Consider the following 23,197-nt stretch of genomic DNA (forward strand, 5'->3'; position numbering starts at 1 on the left):
CAGGTATAATTCTGTCTATGTTACTTGGCCTTTCTCCTTTGCAACTCTTAATATTCTTTTTTTATTCTGTATGTTTATTGTTTTGATTCTTATGTGGCAAGGGAACTTTTTGGGGGGGGGATCCAGTCTATTTGACTATTTGTAAGCTACTTGTACTTTCGTAGGCATGTCCTTCTTTAGGTTGGGAAAGTTTTCTTCTATGATTTTATTGAATATATTTTCTGCACCTTTGAGTTGGACTTCTTTTCCTTCTTCTATTCCTGTTATTCTTAGGTTCAGTCTTTTCACGGTGTCCCAGATTTCCTGCATGTTTTGTGTTAAGGATTTGTTGGATTTAAATTTTCTTTTACAAATGAATCTATGTCCTCTATTGTACCTTCAATGCCTGAGATTCTCTCTTCCATGTCTTGTAGTCTGTTGTTTATGCTTGCATCTGTGGTTCCTGGTCATTTACTAGATTTTCCATTTCCAGAATTCTTTTGGTTTGTGTTTTCTTTATTGCCTCTATTTCAGATTTCATATCTTGAATAGTTTCCTTCACTTGTTTGATTGCTTTTTCTTGGTTTTCTTTAAGGGGTTTGTCGTTTTCTTCAATTTTTTGTTTGTCTTTTCCTCCATTTCTTTAAGAGAATTTTTCATTCCCTCTTTAAGGGCCTCAATAATCTTCATGAAGTTATTTTTTAGGTTGTTTTCTTCTGTTTCATCTGCGTTGGGATGCTCAGGTCCTGCTGTTATAGCAACACTAGTTTCTAGTGATGTGGCATTGTACTTTATATCGTTGAGTGTGTTCTTACCGTGTTGTCTACACATCTCTTCCTCTAATCTGTATAGGTGGAGCTTGTGCTTCAGGGGGTCTCTCTTTCTCCAGTTGTTGTAGTTGGAGGTTGTGGCTCTGTTGACCACTCCTTCAGGTGCAAGCAGAGCAGAGCCTCCGATGATTACTCCTCCTGGTGGAAGTCTGTGCAAGGCTCAGGTGTCTCTTCTTAAGGTGCAGGTGGGGCTACAGCTCCGCTGGACAGATGCTCTTCCTGTTGGAGGTGGGGCTATGGCTCTGGTGATTGCTCCTTGAGGTATAGGTGGGGCTGAGGGTCCAGTGGTCGCTGTAGCAGTGGGGTATTTCCAGCCAAGAAGTGGCAGTGGATACTGGCTGGGACACAGGTGCTCTTTCCCAGAGGAACTTCTTTCGATAGCTTCTGGAAGCCGGAAGCTGCTGCTGTGGTCTCACCCACTGGGCCTGAAATTCAGGCCTCCCTCTCAATAAATAAACCTTTAGAATTATGTTTATTTATTGTATGTATGTGCACATACAAACTCTGTATGTGTTGGCATGGTTCCACAATTAGTTTCTTTGAAGTTTGTGATTGTGTAAGCATACCCAGTTTATTATATTTTTTGGAGGGTGGGGAAGTAACATCCCTGCATGTGCATTTAGAAGTCAGAGAGTGATGTCAAATGTCTTCAGCCATTCTCAATCTTATTTTTTTAAAGATTTATTTATTATGTATACAGTGTTCTGTCTGCATATATGTCCACAAGCTAGAAGAAGGCACCAGATCTCATTATAGATGGTTGTGAGCCACCATATGGTTGCTGGGAATTGAACTCAGGACCTCTGGAAGAGCAGTCAGTGCTCTTAACCTCTGAGCCATCTCTCCAGCCCTCAATCTTATTTTTTGAGACAGGCTATATCACCAAGCTTGGAGGTTGCTAATTTAGGTTGTTCAAGAGAGTCTCCAGTTTCTTCTTCTCTGGTGCTAGGATTCCAGGCCATGGGAGAGCCCAACTCATTTTTGAACAGCAAGCTCTTTGCCTGCTGAGCCATCTCTCCAGCCCTTTGTTTACTTTTATTTGTGTGTAACTGAGCCCTTAGAGGTCAGAAGAGGGTGTTGGATCCCTGGAACTACAGTTACAGACTGGAAACTAAACTCATGTCCTCTGCAAGAACAGAGTACCCTCCTAATGGATGACCCAACTCTCAAGCTCTGCCTATTGTGGGGTTTTTGTTTGTTTTGAGACAAGGTCTCTTGTGTCCCAGGTTGCCCTCAAAGTTGCCGGGTAACCAAGAATGACCTTGAATTCCCGATCTGCCAGCCTCTACCACCCCAGTGCCGGGATTCCAGGTGTACGCTGCCATACCTGGCTCAGATTCTTAATTTTATGAAGTCTTGATTAGAGGACAAGCCTCCTTCCTTTGTGTCCATGCTGTGGAGAATGCATTCCTCAGCACATTGGTACAGAGCAGAACGTTTGCTGGGCTCGTGGCCTCTCTTTCTTGGGACACCACTCTCATCTGAAAGGCAAGCTCTCGCTATGTGGCAGCCGTTTCCCCACACTGGATGAAGAGCAACTGGCAATACTTAAATTATAGCATTCTGGCTTCTATGTAAGAAATTAGAATTTGAGGAAATTTGTATTTTCACTATGAGCCTGACAGCTTACAAACAGGAGACAGGCAATGATGGGACAAAAGCAACTCAAAAAAAATTTTTTTTTTTGGTTTTTACAAGACAGGGTTTCTCTGTATTGTTTTGGAGGCTGTCGGTCCAGCCTGGCCTCGAACTCACAGAGATCCGCCTGCCTCTGCCTCCCAAGTGCTGGGATTAAAGGCATGGGCCACCACCGCCCGGCTCAAAAATTTTTTAAATGGTGGAATAACTTAAGCATCATAAAAGATCTACATATACTAAGGAAAGTATTTCTTAAATAAAAATCTAGTGTGCTTGCTGTCATAAAACACTAACCTAAAGCAACTTGGGGAGGAAAGGGTTTTGGGGGTTTTTGTCGTTGTTTTTCTTGGTTTTTTTTTTTTTTTTTTTTTTTTTGGTTTTTCGAGACAGGGTTTCTCTGTGTAGCTTTGGAGGCTGTCCTGGAACTTGCTCTGTAGACCAGGCAGGCCTTGAACTCACAGAGATTCGCCTGCCTCTGCCTCCCGAGTGCTGGAATTAAAGGCGTGCGCCACCACCGCCGGCTGTTTTTTTTGTTTGTTTTGTTTTTTGCTTCTCGGTTATGTCCATCATTGAGGGAAGCAACCTGGAGGTAGGAACTAAAGCAAAGACCTTAGAACACAATTCGCTGGTCCCTTCCCCAACTTATTTGGCTGCCTTTCTTATGTAGCCCAGGCCTACCTGCCTAGGGATAGCACTGCCCTTGGTTTGTGAGGCACTCCTACGGCCCACAGGCCAGTCTGATGGAAGTAATTCCTCAGCTGAGGCTCCCCCTTCCCTGGTGTTCGGTGTTTCAGCAGCTGAGACTACCTGACACCAGTGAATAACACATAATCCTGCATATGTAAAAGTTCCATTTGCTATGCAAGGTGGACTGGTAGGTTTCACTCTAACGGTTGTGGATAGTTTTTTGCTGTGGCTGCTGGTATCATTTGGTCCCTAGTCTTTGAGAAACTATGTGGTGCAAGGAAGAGATCCAGTTATCTGCAAAGGCCATTGAACTATTCTTCTTAGGGCTGAGAATGTGGGTTCGTGTAGAGTGAGTGCCTAGTATGCCAGGGTCATAGAGTCCACCCACAGCAGCCCCCCCCCCCCCCCAAAAAGGTAAAGACTTCACCAGGTGCATGAACACCTGTTATACCAGGACTTGAAAGGTGTAGAGGTAGAACTCGGGACTTTGACATCGTAGTGAATATAGGGCTAGCCTGGGCTATAAAGAGAAACACTACCATAAAATAAACAAACAAACAAATCACACACACACACACACACACACACACACACACACACACCGCACGCACGCACGCACGCACCCACGCAGTGATGACAGGCTGGGTCCTCCCTGTTCTCACTGCCTGCCTGAGTGCGGTTGACTTTTTCTCTGACTCACCTGGTGGTCAGCGATGGCTGCAGACTGAACACAGAAACAGCCTGTCTTCTGTGAAGCCGCCCTTCCTCCTATTGTGTTTGGTTTAGAAAACTCCAGTTTGTAAGCAGAAAAACAATGTCATTTATGTAAACATGTGATGTGCTTGTGGTTGCTATGTAAGTGAATCAATACTTTAAACAATGTCTCCATAATTTCACATAAAATAGTAATAAATATAATCCATGTAAAGGCTCCTTAGTGGCCTCGATAAATTTAAAGAGGACAAAGGGTCTGTAGGGCTGCAGTCATGTGAGCCCAGGCAAAAGGAAGGGCTTGTTTGTTACATTTTATCTATGCCACTCTGTGCATGTGGAGGTCAGAGGGCAACTTATGGGAATCAGTTCTCTTCCACCTTGGGGGTCTGGGGAGCGACTCAGTTGGAGGTGAGTGTCTTTATCTCTTGAGCCATCTCAGGCCAGGGAGTTTTTGTTTGTTTTGAGACAGTATTGGCCTTGAATGCTTGGCGATCCCTCTATTTCAACCTCCCAGCTGCTGGGTTGCAGGCTGCCCCACTAGGTTGCTTTAGGAAGGACTATGTTCTTGATAACAACACCATCCTCACTGGGGCCTGGAATGCTTTTTAAGGACCATTTACAATGTTTGCTCACAAAGCAGTCTTTTTAAGATTTGGAATTTCTTCTCATTAAATTTTCCACATTTTAGTCAAGAATGTAAGTGGGCCGGTTGCTTTTTCATCTGTTTTGAATTTTCCTCTGGCTGCCTTGTCCTGTGATAGTAGCTGCAGGGTGTGGTCCCTTCAGGGATGCCTTAATCCTACAGAGGATGCTGCTTGGAGGCAGCAGGCATTCATTTTCTTGTTACTAGTGAAGGCTTTACTGTGAAGATCCTCTGTTCTGTTTGATTCCAGTTTGTTTTTGTTTTTATTCTTTTTTGAGACAGGGTTTCTCTGTCTTTGTGTAGCCCTGGCTGTCCTAGAACTCATTCTGTAGACCAGACTGGCCTCTGCCTCCTGAGTGCTGGGATCAAAGGTGTGCGCCACTGTATCCGGCTGGATCCTGTTCTTTGAGAAAGGGCTTTGGTACAGTTTGCAAAACGGTCTGATAACTGATAACTATGGAAAACCCATTGTTGAAGACTGTGGAGTATCTCTGTTGGTACAGTGATTGCCTAGCATACACAGAAGCCCTGGGTTTGATTGTCAGTACCAGCTTGGCTATGCGTGCCTCTAATTGCAGCATGTGGGAAGTTGAGGAAGGAAGATCAGGAGTTCAGGGTCATCCTGGCTACATGGGGAGTTTGAGCCCAGACTGGGCTACGTAGAACACCCTGTCTCAAACTGAAGCCAATGAAAGCATATTATTAGTCAGTCAGTTTTAAGGTAGACTAAGTTCTTTGTGGAAGGGTTTCTTGGGGGAACTGGGCACTTTGACCGACATGTGTGTTGTGGATTGGACTCAGGTGTTCTTGTTGTCAAGGCAAACATGTTGTTATTCACAGAGCCATCACCCTAGCTTTTATTTTTAACTAAATCTAACTGATAGATCAAGAAAGGGTCACTGACCAGCAGAGCACTTTGGAGAAGTCCTGAGTGCTAGGAGCCGTTCATTCATAACCATCACTTGAGTTCATTGTGTATTTTCCTTCTCCAGTTGTTTACAGAGACCTGCCGTCCGGTTTACCCTGCTCATTTGCTCAACAACCATCCTCTGTAGAGATAACATAAATAAATAATGTTCTCAGCAGTGTTTCTTAAAATGGAATCTGGGAGAGGTGTGGGATAGATTAAGAAGTAAAAAGTGATAAATGTTTACGTCTTTGCCCCTCCCCCCTTTAAATAACAACATTTAAAAAGTTTGGTTATTAGTGCTTTGCAGGGGTTAGTGTTCGTGAGAGTCATTTCGTGAGAGTGTCTTTAGTTGATATTGTTCTATGCACCTGGCTGGGAGCGAGCAAGACTAAAGCAGTTAAACTAGATACGGTGACTGTAAGACAGTAATCACAGCATTTACTGTCAGCTTGACACCCGACAAGGAAGTCTCACTTGAGGGAAATGTCCACACCAGATTGACTTGTGGGCATTATTATGGTGCTTATCTTGATTGCGAATTGATTTAGGAGGGTCCAGCCCACTGTGGGTAACACTGTCCGCTAGACCGATGGTCCTGGGGAAAGCATGGTAAGCATGAGTGTGTGAGAAAGCTAGCCAGAGTGCTCCTCCATGGTTCCTGCCTTGACTTCCTCAGGGATGGGTTGTGACCTGGGGTATAGGGGAAATCCTACACTTTCTCCTCTCTGTTGCCTCTGGTCTGGGTGTCTTATCACAGCAACAGGAAGGAAACTAGGACACATGGCTGGTTGACTCAAGGCTGATGGAAAAGTGAGCTGAAAGAAATCTCAGCTCCGCTCGGCACTCGACAACGCTGCGTTGTGTTTGAAGACGCTGAATCACTCACCAGGAATCAAAGGACGAGAGGAAGCTTTTAGAAGGAGGATGTGTATTTGTGGGGTAGATTGTGGTCGGTCTCTTGGGTGCATACTTACTTTCAGACTCTTCAGGTTATGTATGTTAAGTGTGTATAGCTCTTGTTGCTGCTGCCAGAGTTTCACTATGTTGCTTAGGCTGGCCTTGAATTCCTGGGCTCATGTATTCTTCCCGTATCAGCTTCCTGAGGGGTGAGATTGTGAATGTATATATCACGGTTCTGACCAAAGATGTGTAGCCTCTTGGACTCTGGGACACCACAAAAACATGGCCCACAGAATCAACTGCCTGGGATTCTCTTTGGGGCTTATAGATCTGGGAAATTGTTCAGGGGTCTGACCTAAGTCCTATGCATATGTGTTATGATTGAGTAGCTTGGTGTTCTTGTGGGGTTCCTAACAGTGGGAATGGAGGCTGTCTCTGACTCTTGTCTGCTCTCGGGGCCCTTTTCCTCCTTCTGGGTTGCCTCATCCAGCCTTAATATGAGGGGATGTGTCTAGTCTTATTGCCATGTTTGGTTATATTCCTGGGAGAATTTCCATTTTCTGAAGTGAAATGGAGGAGGAGTGGAGCCAAGAGAGAGGGAAGGTGGGAGGAGAGGCTGGGGAGGGGAACCATCACTCAGGATGTAATACATGAGAGTTTGCCTTTTTAAAGATAGTTTTGCTTTGTTTATTGAGACAGGGTTTCTCTGTGTAACAGCTCTGGCTGTCCTGGAACTTGCTTTGTAAGCCAGGCTGGCCTTGGACTCACAGAGATATGCCTGCATTTATGAGTGTAGGTTTGGGCACAACAGCACGGTGCCTGAGGAGGTCAGAAGCAGCCTGAGATCCCCTGAAGTTACACAGGGCAAAGTGGATGCTGAGACTAGAACACGTGGCCTCTGCAAGAGGCGCTCTTAACCACTGGGCCATCTCTCCAGCCCGCAAGAGGGGATCTTAACCACTGGGCCATCTCCAGCTCACCCTCCCCTCTTTTTTGAGATGGGGTCTCTTTTTTTTTTTTTTTTTTTTTTTTGGTTTTGCGAGACAGGGTTTCTCTGTGGCTTTGGAGGCTGTCCTGGAACTCACTTTGTAGACCAGGCTGGCCTCGAACTCACAGAGATCCGCCTGCCTCTGCCTCCCAAGTGCTGGGATTAAAGGCGGGCGCCACCAACGCCCGGCTTGAGATGGGGTCTTATGGAGTCCAGGCCTTTTTCATATTTGCTAAGGATGGCCTTAAGCTTCTGATCCTCCTGCCTCCACCTTCTGAGTGCTGAGACTACAGATGTGTGCTCTCACACCCAGTCCGTGAGGAACCCGGGGCTTCATGTGCGCTAGGCAAGCACTCCACCAATTGAGCTCCAGCCCAGCACTGTGCCAGCGTCGACCATAGCGCAGGGAAAAGGCTGGGAAGAACAGCTGAAGTGTCGTTTATACATTGGCTTGACCCTCCCCACTTCGCACGTCTTGGTGAAACCAGGCAGGGACTCTGGGCACACTAGGGGCCCACAGTAGAGCCGCTGAGACTGTTGGTGGCCTGTGTCAGTGAAATCCTCTCTGAAGTCGTCGTCCCCCCATCCCCCCCCCCCCTACCAAGGCAGCAGCACACTTCCCATCTGACCTGGCTGGATACTCGTCCTGGGTTGACTAATGCATTCTCTGGCTCTGTTCCACCGCTCTCCGGCTCCACTTCCTGGGCCAGTCCTCCTTGCTGCTCTTGTGTAGCTGCCACCCTCTGGCATCGGATCTGTGGCTGTCCTTCCAGACCTGTCCACTCCCCGGCATCCTTCTGTGAACTCAGTCCACCTATGCTTCCCGGCTCTGTCGTGCACACCAAACCCTCGATTCGCCTGGCCAAACTGCATAGAGTCTCCCTGCCTGTCAGAACTATTTATTTGCACTCAGGAAGCAGAACCCAGGTCACCCTGCAGCCCTTCCCCCTCGCTTAGAGTCTGCAGCCAACATGTCGCTTACAGTAGCATTTGCCAAGTGTCTCCAAAATGGCTCCCTCCTGCTCTCACTTCTCAGATCATTAGTACAGTCTCCTGGCCCCTGTCTCACGTGATCCCACGCAGAGCTGTGGCCACACTCTTGCAAGAGCAGTTTGTGCCTTTTAGAGTCTGAGCTCCGTCACTGTGCACTGCAGGCCTTGGGTAACCTGACCCTACGCTGTCTCCAGTGTCGTCACCCCTGCCCATTCTCTGGTGCCCTCCCACCCTCACCTGCATTCAAAGGGGACAAATCCATGTCTTAACCGTCTCTGCAGCTGTGTGTCACCAGGCTGGCATGCCTGCCTGTCTTGCAAGAAACACTGCAAGGTGTGGCTTACCCCTGCCCAGTTCTGGTTCACTGGATCCAACCACTGTTTGTGGCACACAGTGTAGCAAAGTCTACATTGAGCCGTTTTACTCATTTGGAACATGCCGAATTTCATAACCCTTCCCTGCCACTTCCTTTCTCCACATTTAAGCAGCCAGTTCTTTCTTTAAAAAAATAGTGGGTGTGATGATACACGTTTTTAGTCCCAGCGCTCCTGAGACAGTGATCTCCTGTGATCTCCAGTGATCTCCAGCCCAGCCAGGGTTATCTAGTGAGACCCTGTCTCAATATAAAAGGAGAGGGGAGGGCTGGAGGGATGGCTCAGCAGTTAGGAGCATTGGCTGCTTTTCCAGAGGACCGGGATTTGATTCCCAGCACCCACATGGTGGTTCCTAACTGCCTGTAACTCCAGATCCAGGGATCTGAGACCTTCTGGTTTGCGTGGGCACCAGGCACACATGGTAGGCTTACATATGCACAGGCAAAGCACCCATCTACATAAAACAAATATGGAAAATTATTTTTATTTATTATGTATGTGTATTCACATATATATGAAGGTGTTTTGGGTTCTAGAAAGAGTTTCTGATCCTCAAGAGCTAGAATTTTGCCTGTGGACTGCCTGGCATGGGTGCTGGGAATCAAATTCTGGTCCTCTGCAAGCGTTCTTAACTACTCTGAGTGATCCCATCTGCCCTAGTGGGCTCTTGTGTGTGTGTGTGTGTGTGTGTGTGTGTGTGTGTGTGTGTGTGTGTGTGTGTGTGTGAGAGAGAGAGAGACAGACAGACAGACAGACAGACAGAGACAGAGAGAACTGTCAGCTTTTGGCATTCGAGACATTTTCGTTTGTAATGGAACATTAATTATATATAGAAGTCATGCGCCTAAAAGGAAGAGAGAGCAAGGAAGCAAGGATGAATGGGTCACAGATCCTGACTCTGAACCTTGCTCAATCCAAATTTGGTGATGCTGATGTAAAGCGTTCAACAGAAAAGCCCCCGAGTGTCATCATGGAAAATGTTAGAGCCACTTTCCTGAATCGGTGAATGATGAGAGGGTTGCTCCCTGGAACTGGGAGCTTCAGACAGAAAGAGACAATAAACTCCCCCCTCTCTCTCTTCAAACAGGATCAGTTTGACAACTTAGAAAAACATACGCAGTGGGGCATCGATATTCTTGAAAAGTACATCAAGTTTGTCAAGGAGAGGACTGAGATTGAGCTCAGCTATGCCAAGCAGCTCAGGTAAGATGGCCGGGAGGGTGGCTGTGGCCCTGCATGTGTGAGAAAGGAAGGCTCACTTCTCTTTTTTATTAAAATGTTTTATTGCATTTGTTTATTTTAGGGCAGGGGAGTGTATGTGCTGTGTGCTTGTGTGGCCATCAGAGTACAACCCCAGGAGTTGATTTTCTCTCCTTCCCTGGTGTGGGTTCTGGGGATTGAACTCAGGTCATCAGGCTTGGCTGCAAGCCTTTTTACCACCCCAACTCGTCATGCCATCTTGCCAGGCAGATGCAAGCATGATTTCTATTCTCATTTCACAGTGTGTGTGTGTGTGTGTGTGTGTGTGTGTGTGTGTGTGTGTGTGTGTGAGATCTTTTCTGGTAAAGTAATATGTCACTGGAAATAAACAGCTGTTTTTTAGTATAGGAAATTAATTTTTTCATAGGACAGTAAAAATAAAAAATGAAGCCATTGCTTTAGTTTATTCAATTTTCTCTTTGAGACAAGGTCTCATGTAACCCAGGCTAGCCTTGAATTCACTATATAGTGGAGGCTAGCCTTGAACTCCTGATCCTCCTGTCTCTAGCGCCTGAGAACCAGGTTTACAGGTGTGAGCTGCTGCTCCGAACTGAAGTCCTTGCTGTCAGACACTGTTTTGTTTTGTTTTCTTTTGGTCTGCTTTGCTTTGCTGTGCTTCCGAAGTCAGGGTCTCGTGCCTCTAGGTAAATCCCCACTTTTACCCCATCCTTCCCCCGTCACCCTGTCCTCTGCACCCAGCCTCTAGGCTTGGGTCTTTGCTTTCTTTTAATGGTTTTTGTTGAATTTTGGAGAAGTTTGGCTGTCAGTAAACTTCATGTTGAAATGTACACATGCGCAGACAAGCACAGGAATCCTGTGTGCGAGGCTCTCGACCAGCTCTCCCTCCCCACGAGTGGCTTGGATCAGCAGAGCCTGCTGTGCTTTTCCTGGATGTGAGCATTGGCTCTGACCCTTTCAAAATCAGGCTTCGGAGCCGGGCAGTGGTGGCGTACACCTTTAACCCCAGCACTCGGGAGGCAGAAGCAGGTGGATCTCTGTGAGTTCGAGGCCAGTCTGGTCTACAGAGCGAGTTCCAGGACAGCTAGGGCTACACAGAGAAACCCTGTCATGAAAAAAAAAATCTGACTTTCTTTGCTATGAATTGGTTGTGAGGTTCATCAGCGGCGGGGTCATTTGCTTATATTTTCATTGTTCTTTATTATTTTTCTGTGTGAGTTTTCACGGCGTCCAGTGACCTCCAAGTCCGTCTGTGCTTCCTGACAGCCGTTTAAATAAAAAGCAAGAGGTGTGTGGTGTCCCTGCTCTAGTGTGTCCCGCAAGGTGGTCTGATAAGTTGTCAGAAGTTTGTGACATCTCAGTACCAGTCTTCAGCCTGTGGTGTGTGGTGGTGGTGGTGGTGGTGGTGGTGGGGTGTGTGTGTGTGTGTGTGTGTGTGTGAGTGGTGTGTAGGAGTGTGCATGCCGCAGCACAAATGTAGAGGTCACAGACGACTCTCTGGAGTCAGCTCTCTCCTTCTATCCTTCCGCATATTCCAGGGCTCAAACTCAGGTCACCAGGCTTGTGCAGCAAGCTCCTTTACCCACTGAACCATCTTGCTCGCCCAGACCAACCCAGTTTTAGCTTTTCTCTTGCACCAGCATGAAATTCCTTGGGAAATTTTAGTTCCTTGGAAGCCACTGTTAGAAAGGAATGGCACAAGGGTAGACTGTCCCTGCACCTGCAGGGAGCTTGTCTGCTTTCTTAAACTTTAAAAATTATCTGGGAAATTTGTTTGGGATATAAAATATTTTTAAATTGTTACTAAAGGGCTGGGAACATGGCTTAGTTGGAGCTCTGGGTTCCATCCCTAGCACTATGTAAACTGAGTTTGGTGGTGGAGGCAGGAGGATCAGGAGTTCAAGGTCATCCTCAGTTGTTACAATGTAGGATGCCACATCTCAGTTCTGGCTGTGGAAAGCTCTTAGCTTGACACATTTTGTTTACATTGAGTAGCTGGAATGCAGAAACCAAAAAAGTATCCTTCCTACTAGCTCGATCCAGGTCAGTTTCTAGAACCCTAGAAGAGTCTGGTTTTCACTAGCAAATGGCAGCTTCACATTGGGTAGTCCTGATATGTTGTCATTCATGTGAAAATAGATGGGTTACACTACTGCCCAAGCACTTGAGAGACAAAGGAAGGTGGATCTCTTGAGTTTGAGTTCAGTGGGAGGAGAGAACTGACTCCGTGTCTCAAGGAAGGAAAGGAAAAGAATGGAAGGAAGGAAGGAAATAAGGAAGGAAATAAGGAAGGAAATAAGGAAATGTGCTACACTGCAGCCTAGTCTGGCTCTTCCCTCAGGGACTGTCTTCATTTCTCTTTAGTTTCTTCCTGGTGCCTCCGTCCCTTGTCACCTTGTGCTGTGGAGGACTGTCTGCAACTTTGGCAGGCATGGAAATAGTCTTTTGATCTCTTGGAAGCACCTTTCTCTCCTGGAGACCAAATGGCAGTCTCTTGGGCTCCTCCCATATTTCTGATTTTCATCCTTGCTCCTAATGCTGCTGTGCGCAGTGTCCAGTTGCTGTGTCTTTCCCCTCGGTCTGTGCGCTCTTCTTGACCCCAGCTGGATCTGACTCTAGCACCTGTGGGTGTAGCAATCACTCCCTCCCAGCTATATCTCTCCAAGCTGTTTCTCTCCTCCAGACTGCAGAAGCAGCTTACGGAAACTCCCTGGGATTTCTAATCAATGCCTGCATCCACGCAAGTCCACTTTCCCACCTGTCCTATGAGTGCTTGGCCCTTCCTGGCTTAGGGCAAAAGCCCCAGAGTCCTTTCTGTACTTTCTCTCACCCTCCATCAGGACGCACCGTCCACTCACTCCCGGCTCTGACCCAGGGTCCAGCCAGTGCTCCTTGGCTCTCTGTGCTACCTCTGTCTGGGTCACTATTGTCTCTTGCCTGGATCATTACCAGTTGAGTCTGCTTGCTGTCCCACTGTCTGCTGGCTTTCTGCGGAGCAGCCACACTAGTTCCTCAGCAATCCCCTTTTCCTTCTGATGAAATCTCCAAAGTTCTTCTGGGAAATGCCTAAAAGCCTTGCGCGCCTGGTCTCTCCTGGCCATGCCTTTTTCCTTTAAGCACGGTCTTGGTGGGAAGGTCTGAGGCCAGTCAGAACGTGTTCCTTGTGGGAAACTTGGCTTTTTCTGAGTCAGTCTGTGCAGTGTGACCATGCGTCCAAGCTCTCTCTGCCCAGACACTCAGCATGCTCCCCAGTTATGTTCCTGTTTTGGAACTGTGATTATCTTGCTCCTTTCCTGTTGAATTGGATAAAGCTTGGTGTGTTTGTTAATTCATTTGCCACTGGTGTTTTAGCCCAGAGTTCATTTCCTGAGTCTCCTTGTCTGGTGCAGCTCTATCGCTATGTAGTTTTGTGTTTTAAGTGTGTTACTAGTGTGAAATACTGGGGGGTGGGGGAGTAAGGTGCTTGTTTTTCTGGTGTGTTTTTCATTTTCCTCCAGGTTGGGTTTTCCTCTTTCTTTTCTCCGACAGTGCCTGACAAATCTTTTCACACTGGGTCTGCTTGACTTGGACAGTTTGATGAAGCGGCTGAGCTCATCTTCTAGGTCCCCAGTGCCAGAGGAAAGCTAGTCCTGTGTTTGCATAACAGCCGTAGTATGATTGGGGCACATTGTTCTCTGGGATTCGTCTTCTTCAACTTTAAAATGTGAATAATGAGACGTTCTGCCTTTTAGAGTTGTTGAGTGACTTTTCTCATCCCTGTGACCAGTAGGAAGGAAAGGTTTGTTTTAGGGGGACACAGCCCATCACAGAGGCAGAGCTGACTCAGTCAGGAGCGAAGAGGTGAATGGGGTGCTCGCCTCACTTTTCTTTCCATTCAGACCCCAGCCCATGGGGTGGTGCTGCCCACGCACAGGGTGCATCTTCCCCCATCAAACCTCTCTGGAAACGCCCTCCCAGACACGCCCAGAGGTGTGCTTCCATGGTGACCCTACATCTAGTCGTTGACCATGAAGATCACCAGTACAGGGGCCAAAGGAGATGAGACTGAAAGTCCTGGCTGACTCCCAGCACTCTCATCACATGCAATGGCCCTGGAAGAGACTGTCCCTTGGGATATGTTTTATTCAGATTCTGAGACTAAAAGCCTTGCTGTATGCTCTGCCTAGAGGCTGGAGGCTGGGCACAGCTGCCTCTGAGAGTCAGCTGGTGAAGGAAGTGGTCTAACTTGGGGATTCTAGCTCTTGTCTGTCCTGAAACTCGTTGGCATTTTGGGCGATGGGCTGAGTCATTCAGGAGAACCGGCCATGCTCCTGTGGAATCTCTAGGTTTATGAGGACTTCCTTGAGACCTGAGGAGTGGAGACCACAGGCTAGTCCACACTTTGCCCATGTCCTCAGAGTCCACCGATGGGAAAGGACAACATGGATATTGTCAGGGCAGATCCCCCGCCCGTGAGTGTGTCATCCCTGTTCAGTTTGCTTCTGTCTGAACTGACTCAGGGCTGTAGCTTTCCTTCCGTTCGTGTGACCAGGTGGGTGGAATCAGCATCCATTCTAAGTTGCCTCCAAATGGTCCACCTCTGTTCTCGGGTACCTCTTCCCAAAGGGCATAGACTAAGGGCAAGCATCAGTTAGTTGTTTATTGTCTAATAATGTAAACCTTCCCCCCTCTCCCTCCTTCTCTCTCTCTCTCTCTCTCTCTCTCTCTCTCTCTCTCTCTCTCTCTCTAATCTCTGTACCACTGAGCTATGTCCTGGTTCATTTTGTATTTTTATTTGAGACTGCTTTTGAACTGACCTCATAGTCCAGGCAGACCTTGAACTTAGGATTCAAGTAGCTGGGACTCAGGCCCACGCCTCTGACTAGGCTTCTGGTTTCCTTCTTGTTGTGCTGTTCCTTTGCTGGGAAAGCATCCTTCTCCTACCTTCATGATCCAGATATCTTGTGGTTCAGAAAAATAAAAGGAAAAACAGTCCCAAACATTCCTGGGCTCCACCCTGGGCGCCCTGGCTCAAAGCACCTGGAAAGGACCCAAAGGTCTGCTTTAAAAGTCCCCCGTGGTTCATAGGGTAGGCCAGGTCTTAGCCAGCAGCCTCATAAACTCCTGTTTCCCTCTTTCCTTCCCCTTAGTCTACCAGAAGAGCTGGTTTCGTGGAGGATGCACACTGTGAGGGCGATGTTTTGTGAGCTTCCCTGCATGCTTGTTTTTGTTTAAAAAAAAAAAAAGTTTAATACAATCCAGGAAGCTCGTCCCCAGGGCAAGGGGTTGGGAAAAAGAGACTTGGACTTGGGGCTTTGGAGGTGCCTCAGTGGATAAGAATGTCTGTTGGTCAAGCCTGAGATGTGAGTTCAAATCCTAGCACCCACAGAAATAGCTGGGCATACCCATTCATGTCTATAGTTACAGGGCTATAGTTACATAGCAGCCGTATGATTGGGCACATTGTTCTCTGGGATTCGTCTTTTCCAACTTTAAAATGTGAATAATGAGACGTTCTGCCTTTTAGAGTTGTTGAGTGACTTTTCTCATCGCTGTGACTAGATAGATGGAGTGGAGACTAGATAGATGGTCACCGGGGCTTGCTGGCTGCCAGCCCGGCTCCAGGTTCTGTCTCAAGGAGACAAGGCAGAGAGAGGAAGAACAGGACCCATACTGACTGCTGGCCCTGCATGTGGACGTGTGTGTGTGTGTGTGTGTGTGTGTGTGTGTGTGTGTGTGTGTGTGTGCGCGTGCGTGCTTGGATGCAAATACACATCACACACACTTTCACCCAGGCTTTTGCAAGCAAGTTGAGAGTAGGCATGCTGGAGCATACTTTTAATCCCAGCACTCGGGAGGCAAAGGCAGGTGGATCTCTATGAGTTCGAGGTCAGCCTGGTCTACATAAAATGTTGCAGGCCATCCAGGGCTACATAGGGTCTTAACAGAAAATCATGCATGCCAGGTCTTTGATCTTGTTTAAGAATTAATGGTAGAAGGCGATTTCCATGCCTGTGGTTGTGCATGGTGGCACACATCTTTAGTTCCAGCAATCAAGGCAGAAGCAAGCAGATCTCTATGAGTTTGAGGCCACGCTAGCTACATATTAAATCCCAGGAAAAAGAGAACCTTTTTTTAGCTGGGCATGATGGCCGAGGCCTATAATTCCAGCACTGAGGAGGCTGAGGCAGGAGGATCACCCCAAATTCAAGGCCAGCCTGGACTACAGAGTAAGCCTTTAAGTTGTATTTGTTTGTTATTGGGGGCAGCCACAGTGTACATAGGGCAGCCTGTGAGACTCCCACAGTGTACATAGGGCAGCCTGTGAGACTCGGTTCTCTTCTTCCATGGGGCGGGGGTGGGTGCCAAGCTCACGTCGTCAGACCTGGTGGCTGGCCAGCTACCTTTACCCACTGAGCCTTCTTGCTAGCCCTTCCGAGCAGCGTTTGCCACATGGAGTCAGGTTCAGCTTTCCTCGGTTCCATGTACCATCGAAATTATTTGTATGACTGTGCAGATCTAGAAGCTAAAGAGAAAATGTGGGTTTAAATCATTGATTTTTTTTTAAAATCACAGTTTTGAGAATGTGAGATGTGAACTTAGAAGTGGTGTTTTCGATTTGTAAGTTACGGTTAACAAAAGAACAGTTACTATTGGAAACTGCGCACTAAAAATACCTGGAGTGCAGCCACAGGGCTCTTCGATGCTCCCAGCTCCCATACACAGAAGAATCTGTGCTCACCCTGTCCATTCCGATTGTCCCCTCCAACCTGACTCTGGAGTGGCCTTGTTTTACTATATTGTCTCTGAGAGACTGACAAGGGGTCTTTCCATATGAAGTGCTTCCCCCCAACAATACACACCCTTACAGAAAATGTTGCTTTTTAAATCTGTGTTTATTAGGTAAATCTGCTACATATCCACATGTGTGTAGAAGAATAGTCTATGTGTGTAAGTGTATGTACAAATGACATAGGTGAATTTCCTGTCATCTGTTGAAGATGATTTTTTAACGTTGTTTTGTTTTGCTTTGTTTTGTTTTATTTTTTGAGACAGGGTTTCTCTGTGTAGGTTTGTAGACCAGACTGACCTCGAACTCACAGAGATCCACCTGCCTCTGCCTCCCGATCCTGGGATAAAGGCATGCGCCACCACCGCCCGGCTTTGTTTTTTTATTATATGATGTGTGTGAGGGGGTGTATACCATGGAATAGAGGTCAGAGGGCAGCTCTGCTGAGTCAGTTTTTTTCTTCTACCATGTGGGTTCTGGGGAATCAAACTCAGGTCACTGGGCGTGGTAGCAAGCTGCCTTCACCCCCTGAGCCATCCTGCTGGCCCCACAAATGGGTTTTAATTGTGCAACTTTATGAATTTTTTAAAAACCAGCAAAGGGCACACATCATCTTTCATTCCTAATTTCTCTGTATGTTTCCAAAGATGATGACATGTCTGCATTTTTGTCTTAGGAATCTTTCAAAGAAATACCAACCCAAGAAGAACTCTAAGGAAGAAGAAGAATACAAGTATGTCCGTTGCTGGTGGATGTGTGGTGGGCGGTGGCTGTGAAGAAGGGGAGGAAACTGTATGTTGTCACAGAAGTCCCATCCCACCTTCCTGTCTGTGTCTGTTTCCAACTTGGGGGCGACAATGAGACTTTAGCCTCCCTGGCCCTGAGCCACTGGACCCACTCCAGATTCCACGAAACTAATTAGGAAAGTTTTAGGGAGCCCTGCAAGCATGTGCAGTCAGCAGTTCTCAACCTTCCTAATGCTGCGACCCGCTAATGGAGTTCCAGATGTTGTGGTGACTCCAACCAGAAAGTTGTTTTTGTTGCTTCTTCATCACTGTTATTTTGCTGCTGTTGTAAATCTTAATGTAAATATCCAAGTTTCAGCCCCTGTGAAAGGGTCATTTGAGAACCCACAGGTTGAGAACCATTGTCCTAGAGTCTGGCTCTGGAGAGTCAGGAGCCCTAACTGTTCGTCCATCCAGGAACTATGTCTGTCTCGGTCAGCAGTGATGGGCCATTGTGTTGGTGAAAGCATCCTCTTGGTGTAGGTCCAGGTGTCTGGTGTATTCATTCAGTGAACACGGGTGGCTTCTAGGCTCCAAATGAACACAGCCAGGGACTGCGTTTCGCAGAGCATCTGCAGCCATGTTTGGGCTGTAATTGATTCAGAGCTGCTGTGTAATGAACCAGCAAGATCCTATGGGAGGCGGGTGCAGAGCTGGCTGATTTTAATTACTATTTCCTCAAGTAAGACGTGAGGATGGAGGTGGACTTGTCTGAGAAGGAGCCGGTGTGCTCTGTCCCCAGGTACACGGCATGTAAAGCGTTTCTTTCCACCCTGAATGAGATGAATGACTATGCCGGGCAGCACGAGGTCATCTCCGAGAACATGACGTCACAGATCACGGTAGACCTGATGCGATATGTGCAGGAGCTCAAGCAGGAAAGGAAATCGGTAATGTATGCTGGGGTGCCTTCCCCCAAAAGATCGACAGGGTGTTTTGTGTTTTCCCATTAGATAGCCACATGGGGTTGGGTGTGGTGGCTCGCACCTATACTGGGCTACACAATGAGTTCCAGGCCTGCAAGGCTGCACAGTAGGACCCTGCCTTAAACAAAAACAGAGGGGCTGGGAGCAGGTACATACTGCATGCCTTAATCTCAGTACTTGAGCAGTTGAGGAGGCAGGTGATCTCTATGAATTCAAGGCCAGCCTGGTCTACATAACAAGTTCTAGTTCAACCAGAGTGACATAGTGAGACCCTGTCTCAGAAACAAACAGGGGCTGGAGAGAGGGTTCATTAAGAGCACTGGCTGCTCTCGCAGAGGACCCCAGGTTTGGTTCCTAGCACCCACATAGTAGCTCACAGCTATCTGTATCTCCAGTTCTAAGGGGTCCAAGGCCTTCTTCTGACCTCCTTGGGTACAAAATACAAATGCGATTCACATATGTACATGCAGGCAAAATACTCATACACATAAAGATAAATATGAAATAAACAAAATTAGAATCAGGTGTAATGGTATATGGAAGGTTGAGGCCAGCAGACCAGAAATTAAGGCCTCTGTGTGTGTGTGTGTGTGTGTGTGTGTGTGTGTGTGTGTGTGTGTGTGTGTGTGTGTGTTACATAAGGATGCTAATACATGTCATGATGTGTATTCAGAGGTCAGCAGACAACTTGGAGGAGTTATATCCCTTTACCTGCTGAGCTGTCTCACTTGAGCCTGGTTGGTGTCCTTTGTCAGTGGAGGCTCAAAGGGCCCGCTGTTAGACCTCCCACCACATCCAATTAGCTGGCCCACGAGTCCACAACTCCAGCGTTGAGGAACCAGCTGTGTATCGGAGCCCTAAACTTGACAACATTCTCTACTGAACCAGCCATTAAGGAAGGCATTTTACTTGTTTACTGTTTTTCAAGACAGGGTTTCTCTCTGTAGCCCTGGCTGTCCTAGAACTTGCTCTGTAAACCAGGTTGGCCTCAAACTCAGATACCTGCCTACCTCTACTCCTGAGTGCTGGTGCATCCCCACCGCCCAGTGAGGCATTTTATTTTGTCAGACATCTAGGATGCAGTGAGACAGAACCATTGGGCTTAGAAGGAAACCTTACCACCTACTATAAAGACAATAAACACACGGACTCAGGTGGCAGCCTTGGCCTGCTGCCCTGCTTTCAAACTTGCCTTGACGTTTGCAAAGGTTTCTCTCTTCATCCTGTCAAGGGCTCAGCTGTGTTCTCACCACCGACCCTCCTCTGCCACAGGACAGCATTTTCGCCGGCTCCCCAAACCAAAACTGCTTTTCCCTTCTTAGCCAATGTCCGTTCTGTTTTAGGACTGAGTCAGGAGGTGGGAAGGGCCTCAGGGCGGCACCCCTCCCCCAGGCCTCTTCTCCAGCTGTGCTATTGTGGCTGTGCACTCTGGCCTCAGGACCTTTGTACAGGTTTTTCTCCTCAGAAAGCCCTCTCCAGACACCTCAGGGCCCATTCCTTAGGAATGTTCCCTTCTCAGAGCAGACTTTCCCATCTGCCTCACAGTGAACCAAGTTCCCCCGGCCTCTCCTGTTTCACCTTCCCCTGCTTTGCAATGGTTTTGTTTTTAGAGACTGGGTCTTTTTATGTAGTCCTGGGTGAACTGGAACTCAATATATAGACCCGCTGGCTTCAGAGATCCTCCTGCCTCTGCCTTTGAGTGCTGGAGTTAAAGGTATGTGTCACCATATCCTGCAGCTTCGCCATGTTTTTATTTTTTATTTTTGTTGTTGTTTGGTTTTTTGAGACAGGGTTTCTCTGTAGCTTTGGAGCCTGTCCTGGAACTTGCTCTGTAGACCAGGCTGGCTTTGAACTCACAGAGATCCGCCTGCCTCTGCCCCCTGAGTGCTGGGATTAAAGGCATGTGCCACCAACGCCCGGCTTCCCGTGTTTTTAAAGGGAGAGTCAGAGTCAGAGTCAGTCGGTTTGTATGTGTGCAGATGTCCTCTGAGGCCAGAAGACAGCATCTGATCCCCTAGAACTGGAGTTAACAGGCTGTTGAAAGTTGAGCCATCCAACATGGGTGCTGGGAACTAAACTGGGTCCTCCTCAAGAGCAACAGCATTCTTAACCTCTGAGCCACCTCTCCAGTTCCTGCCATTACCCCTTACATAGTACTTAACAGTATCTAGATTTGGGGGAAAGTTGGAGAAGAGCTGGTGACAGGGTCTTGTGCGTGCTGGTCACCCCCCCCCACACTAGCCCTGCCCCCACAGCAGCAGGAGGCGGAGTTGCTTGCTGTCTTTTCTCCTACCTCACACAGGATGCCATGGCCCACCTTATCAGGTCCCGCATTGCAGAAGGCAGGTGCGCAGGAAGTGCAGGGGGAGAGGGGAATAGCAATGGCTGGGAAGCCTCGGGTGTGGCCCAGGGCTGGGAGAGCAGTGCGATGGTGAGCACTTTCCTGGGTTCACCAGTGAGGGGCCAGGGGTGAGGCTCAGTGCTGCACACTTGCCTCTCATGTGCAAAGCACCGGGTTCCCTCCCTAGTGTGTGTGCATGCGTGCACATGTGCACACAGACACACACATACACACAGACACACACCTTGTACTAATGTCTACTTAGTTCTAAAAGCTTATAAATAAGGACCTTCAAATGCCTTTGCTATCTTGTAAATAGATTATCCTATTTGCTCATTGTTAATTGTCTTTTTATAATCTGTTATATCATCTCTTAACCCATATTGCTTAAAAGTTTTTTTTTATTAAGATTTACTTTAAGCTGGTGATGGTGACATAAACACCCCTTTAATTCCAGCACTTGGGAGGTAGAGGCAGGTGATCTATTGAGTTCAAGGCCAGCCTGGTCTACAGTGTGAATTTCAGAACCATTAGGGCTACATAGAGAAACCCTGTCTCAAAAAAACAAAACCAAACAACAACAGCAAAAAAGACTTTTTTGTTTTATGTGTATGAGTGTTTTTGCCTACCCATGTTCCTGGTGATCAGAAGAGGATTCTAGATCCCTTGGAACAGAAATCACAGACTGAGCAGCCAATGCTCTTAACCACTAAACCATCCTTTTGTTTTTAAGGAGAGTCACCAGTCCAGGCCCAGGAGTCATATGTTCTGTCAGGAGGATCTGCAAATACCACTGTATTTGTTAAAGCATTCTGCAATTAAATTAAACTGACGTTTAAGAACATTTGGAAATCTCGAGAAATATTGGAAAGAATGTCTGTCAACAAATACATATTTGTAGTATTTTCACATGTGGTGTTGTGAAGCATCTCTTCTTTCCTATATCATAGCTACCACCCTTTTGAAGGAATGTATAGCTCAGTATGGTTAAACAGCAATTGGGAGGTTACAAATTGGAGCATGGAACTGAATACCTAGCAAGACACTGCCTCAAAAGTGTGTGTGGCTGGGCGGTGGTGGCACACGCCTTTAATCCCAGCACTCAGGAGGCAGAGGCAGACAGATCTCTGTGAGTTCGAGGCCAGCCAGGTCAAAGCAAGTTTGAGGCCACCCAGGCACCCAGGACTGTTTCACAGAGAAATCCTGTGTGTGTGAGAGAGAGAGAGAGAGAGAGAGAGAGAGAAGGAGGGAGGGAGGGAGGGAGGGAGGGACGGAGGGAGAGAGAGAGAGAGAGAGAGAGAGAGAGAGAGAGAGAGAGAGAGAGAGAGAGAGAGAGAGAGAGAGAGAGAGAGAGAGAGCGCACAGGGTGGCTCAGTGGATAAGACCTCAGCCCTCAAGGCTGATGACCTAAGTTTGATCCCCACGATTCACATTGTTCACATTGTAGAAAGAAAGAACTGACTCCTGCAGGTTGTCCTCAGACCTCCACACACAAGATGTGCACACACACATAGACACAAAATAAATTTAATAAAATAAAAAAGGCAGTGATGGAGCATACTTGGGAGGCAGAGGAAAGAAGATCATGGACTTGAGATTTTCCTCAGCTACACAGTGAGTTTGTGGCCAGCTTGGGCTGCAAGAGATCCTAGCCTAAAGCTTGGGCTGCAAGAGATCCTGGCTCAAAGACAGAGAGGTGTGGTGGCGCACCCCTTCAGTTCCAGCCCTTGGGAGCCAGAGGCAGGCAGAACTCTGAGTTTTAGGCCAGTCTGGTCTACATAGCAAGTTTCAAGACAGCCAGGGCTACATAGTGAGATCCTGTCTCAAAACAAAACAAAGCAAAAAGCTTAGAGGGCTATGTCCTGTGGGTGTGTTAGTACACTGATGATCTGGGGGATTGGTTAGCCCTGCACTCATTCTGTATCAGTAGCCAGCATTGGCTGTGACTTCAGGTTAACCCTCCCCAGTAGGAGGTCTGTGATGCTACCCAGTGCTCAGGAGCCTGGAGCATATGGAGGTGCTACGGGTCTGTGGGGTCACACAGGGTCCAGCTGAGAGTGACACCCAGGCATCGTGGACCTCAGGGCCAAGCACAGCTCACATGGTTTTATTTCATTAGTGTTTTCTCTAGCTTACCCACAAGGCCACTGATTGCACGATGCAGCTCCTGCCTGCAGACCTTCTTCTCCGGGTCCCCAACTTTCCTTAGTGGCACAAGCCAGATGATATCACTTCCTGGTTTCTGCTGAGGTCAGAACAAAACCCCACAGACACTTGGTTCTGTCTTAGGAGCTGGACGGTGCTGGGTCTGTAGGACTCTGCTGGTGAGAACAACTCCATGGAGTGTTCTTTTCCTTCCACTTCTATGTAGCTTAGAGGGACTGAACTCAGGTTGCCGGGTTTGTGCGGCAAGCACCTTTAACTTGCTGGCTGAGCCGCCTCGCCAACTGTAGTTTGTATCCTCAATTCTCTATTTAATAGAGGAGTGTTTTCCATGTGACC

General features: G+C 47.5%; 1 protein-coding gene and 1 long non-coding RNA gene across 21 annotated transcripts in view; one reads left to right on the forward strand and one right to left on the reverse strand.

Moving 5' to 3' along the window:
• The window catches only part of Fnbp1 (formin binding protein 1), a 126,034-nt gene that overhangs the window by 36,907 nt on the left and 65,930 nt on the right, over positions 1 to 23,197 (forward strand). For all 20 annotated transcript variants that reach the window (XM_040745025.1, XM_040745011.1, XM_040745014.1 and 17 more), the window contains exons 2-4: positions 9,744 to 9,859; positions 17,320 to 17,376; positions 18,171 to 18,318. In XM_040745025.1, coding sequence (XP_040600959.1) covers positions 9,744 to 9,859; positions 17,320 to 17,376; positions 18,171 to 18,318 — 321 coding nt within the window. The remainder of the gene's footprint in view (positions 1 to 9,743; positions 9,860 to 17,319; positions 17,377 to 18,170; positions 18,319 to 23,197) is intronic.
• Positions 5,325 to 8,631, reverse strand: LOC106022460. The gene is made up of 3 exons (XR_001197431.3): positions 7,919 to 8,631; positions 6,376 to 6,500; positions 5,325 to 5,540 (listed from the first exon to the last, which is right to left on the reverse strand). It is a non-coding gene; the product is annotated as an uncharacterized LOC106022460 (long non-coding RNA).

The sequence above is a fragment of the Mesocricetus auratus genome, unplaced genomic scaffold, assembly GCF_017639785.1.
Source record: "Mesocricetus auratus isolate SY011 unplaced genomic scaffold, BCM_Maur_2.0 Super-Scaffold_100004, whole genome shotgun sequence".
In the NCBI taxonomy this organism is placed as follows: domain Eukaryota; kingdom Metazoa; phylum Chordata; class Mammalia; order Rodentia; family Cricetidae; genus Mesocricetus; species Mesocricetus auratus.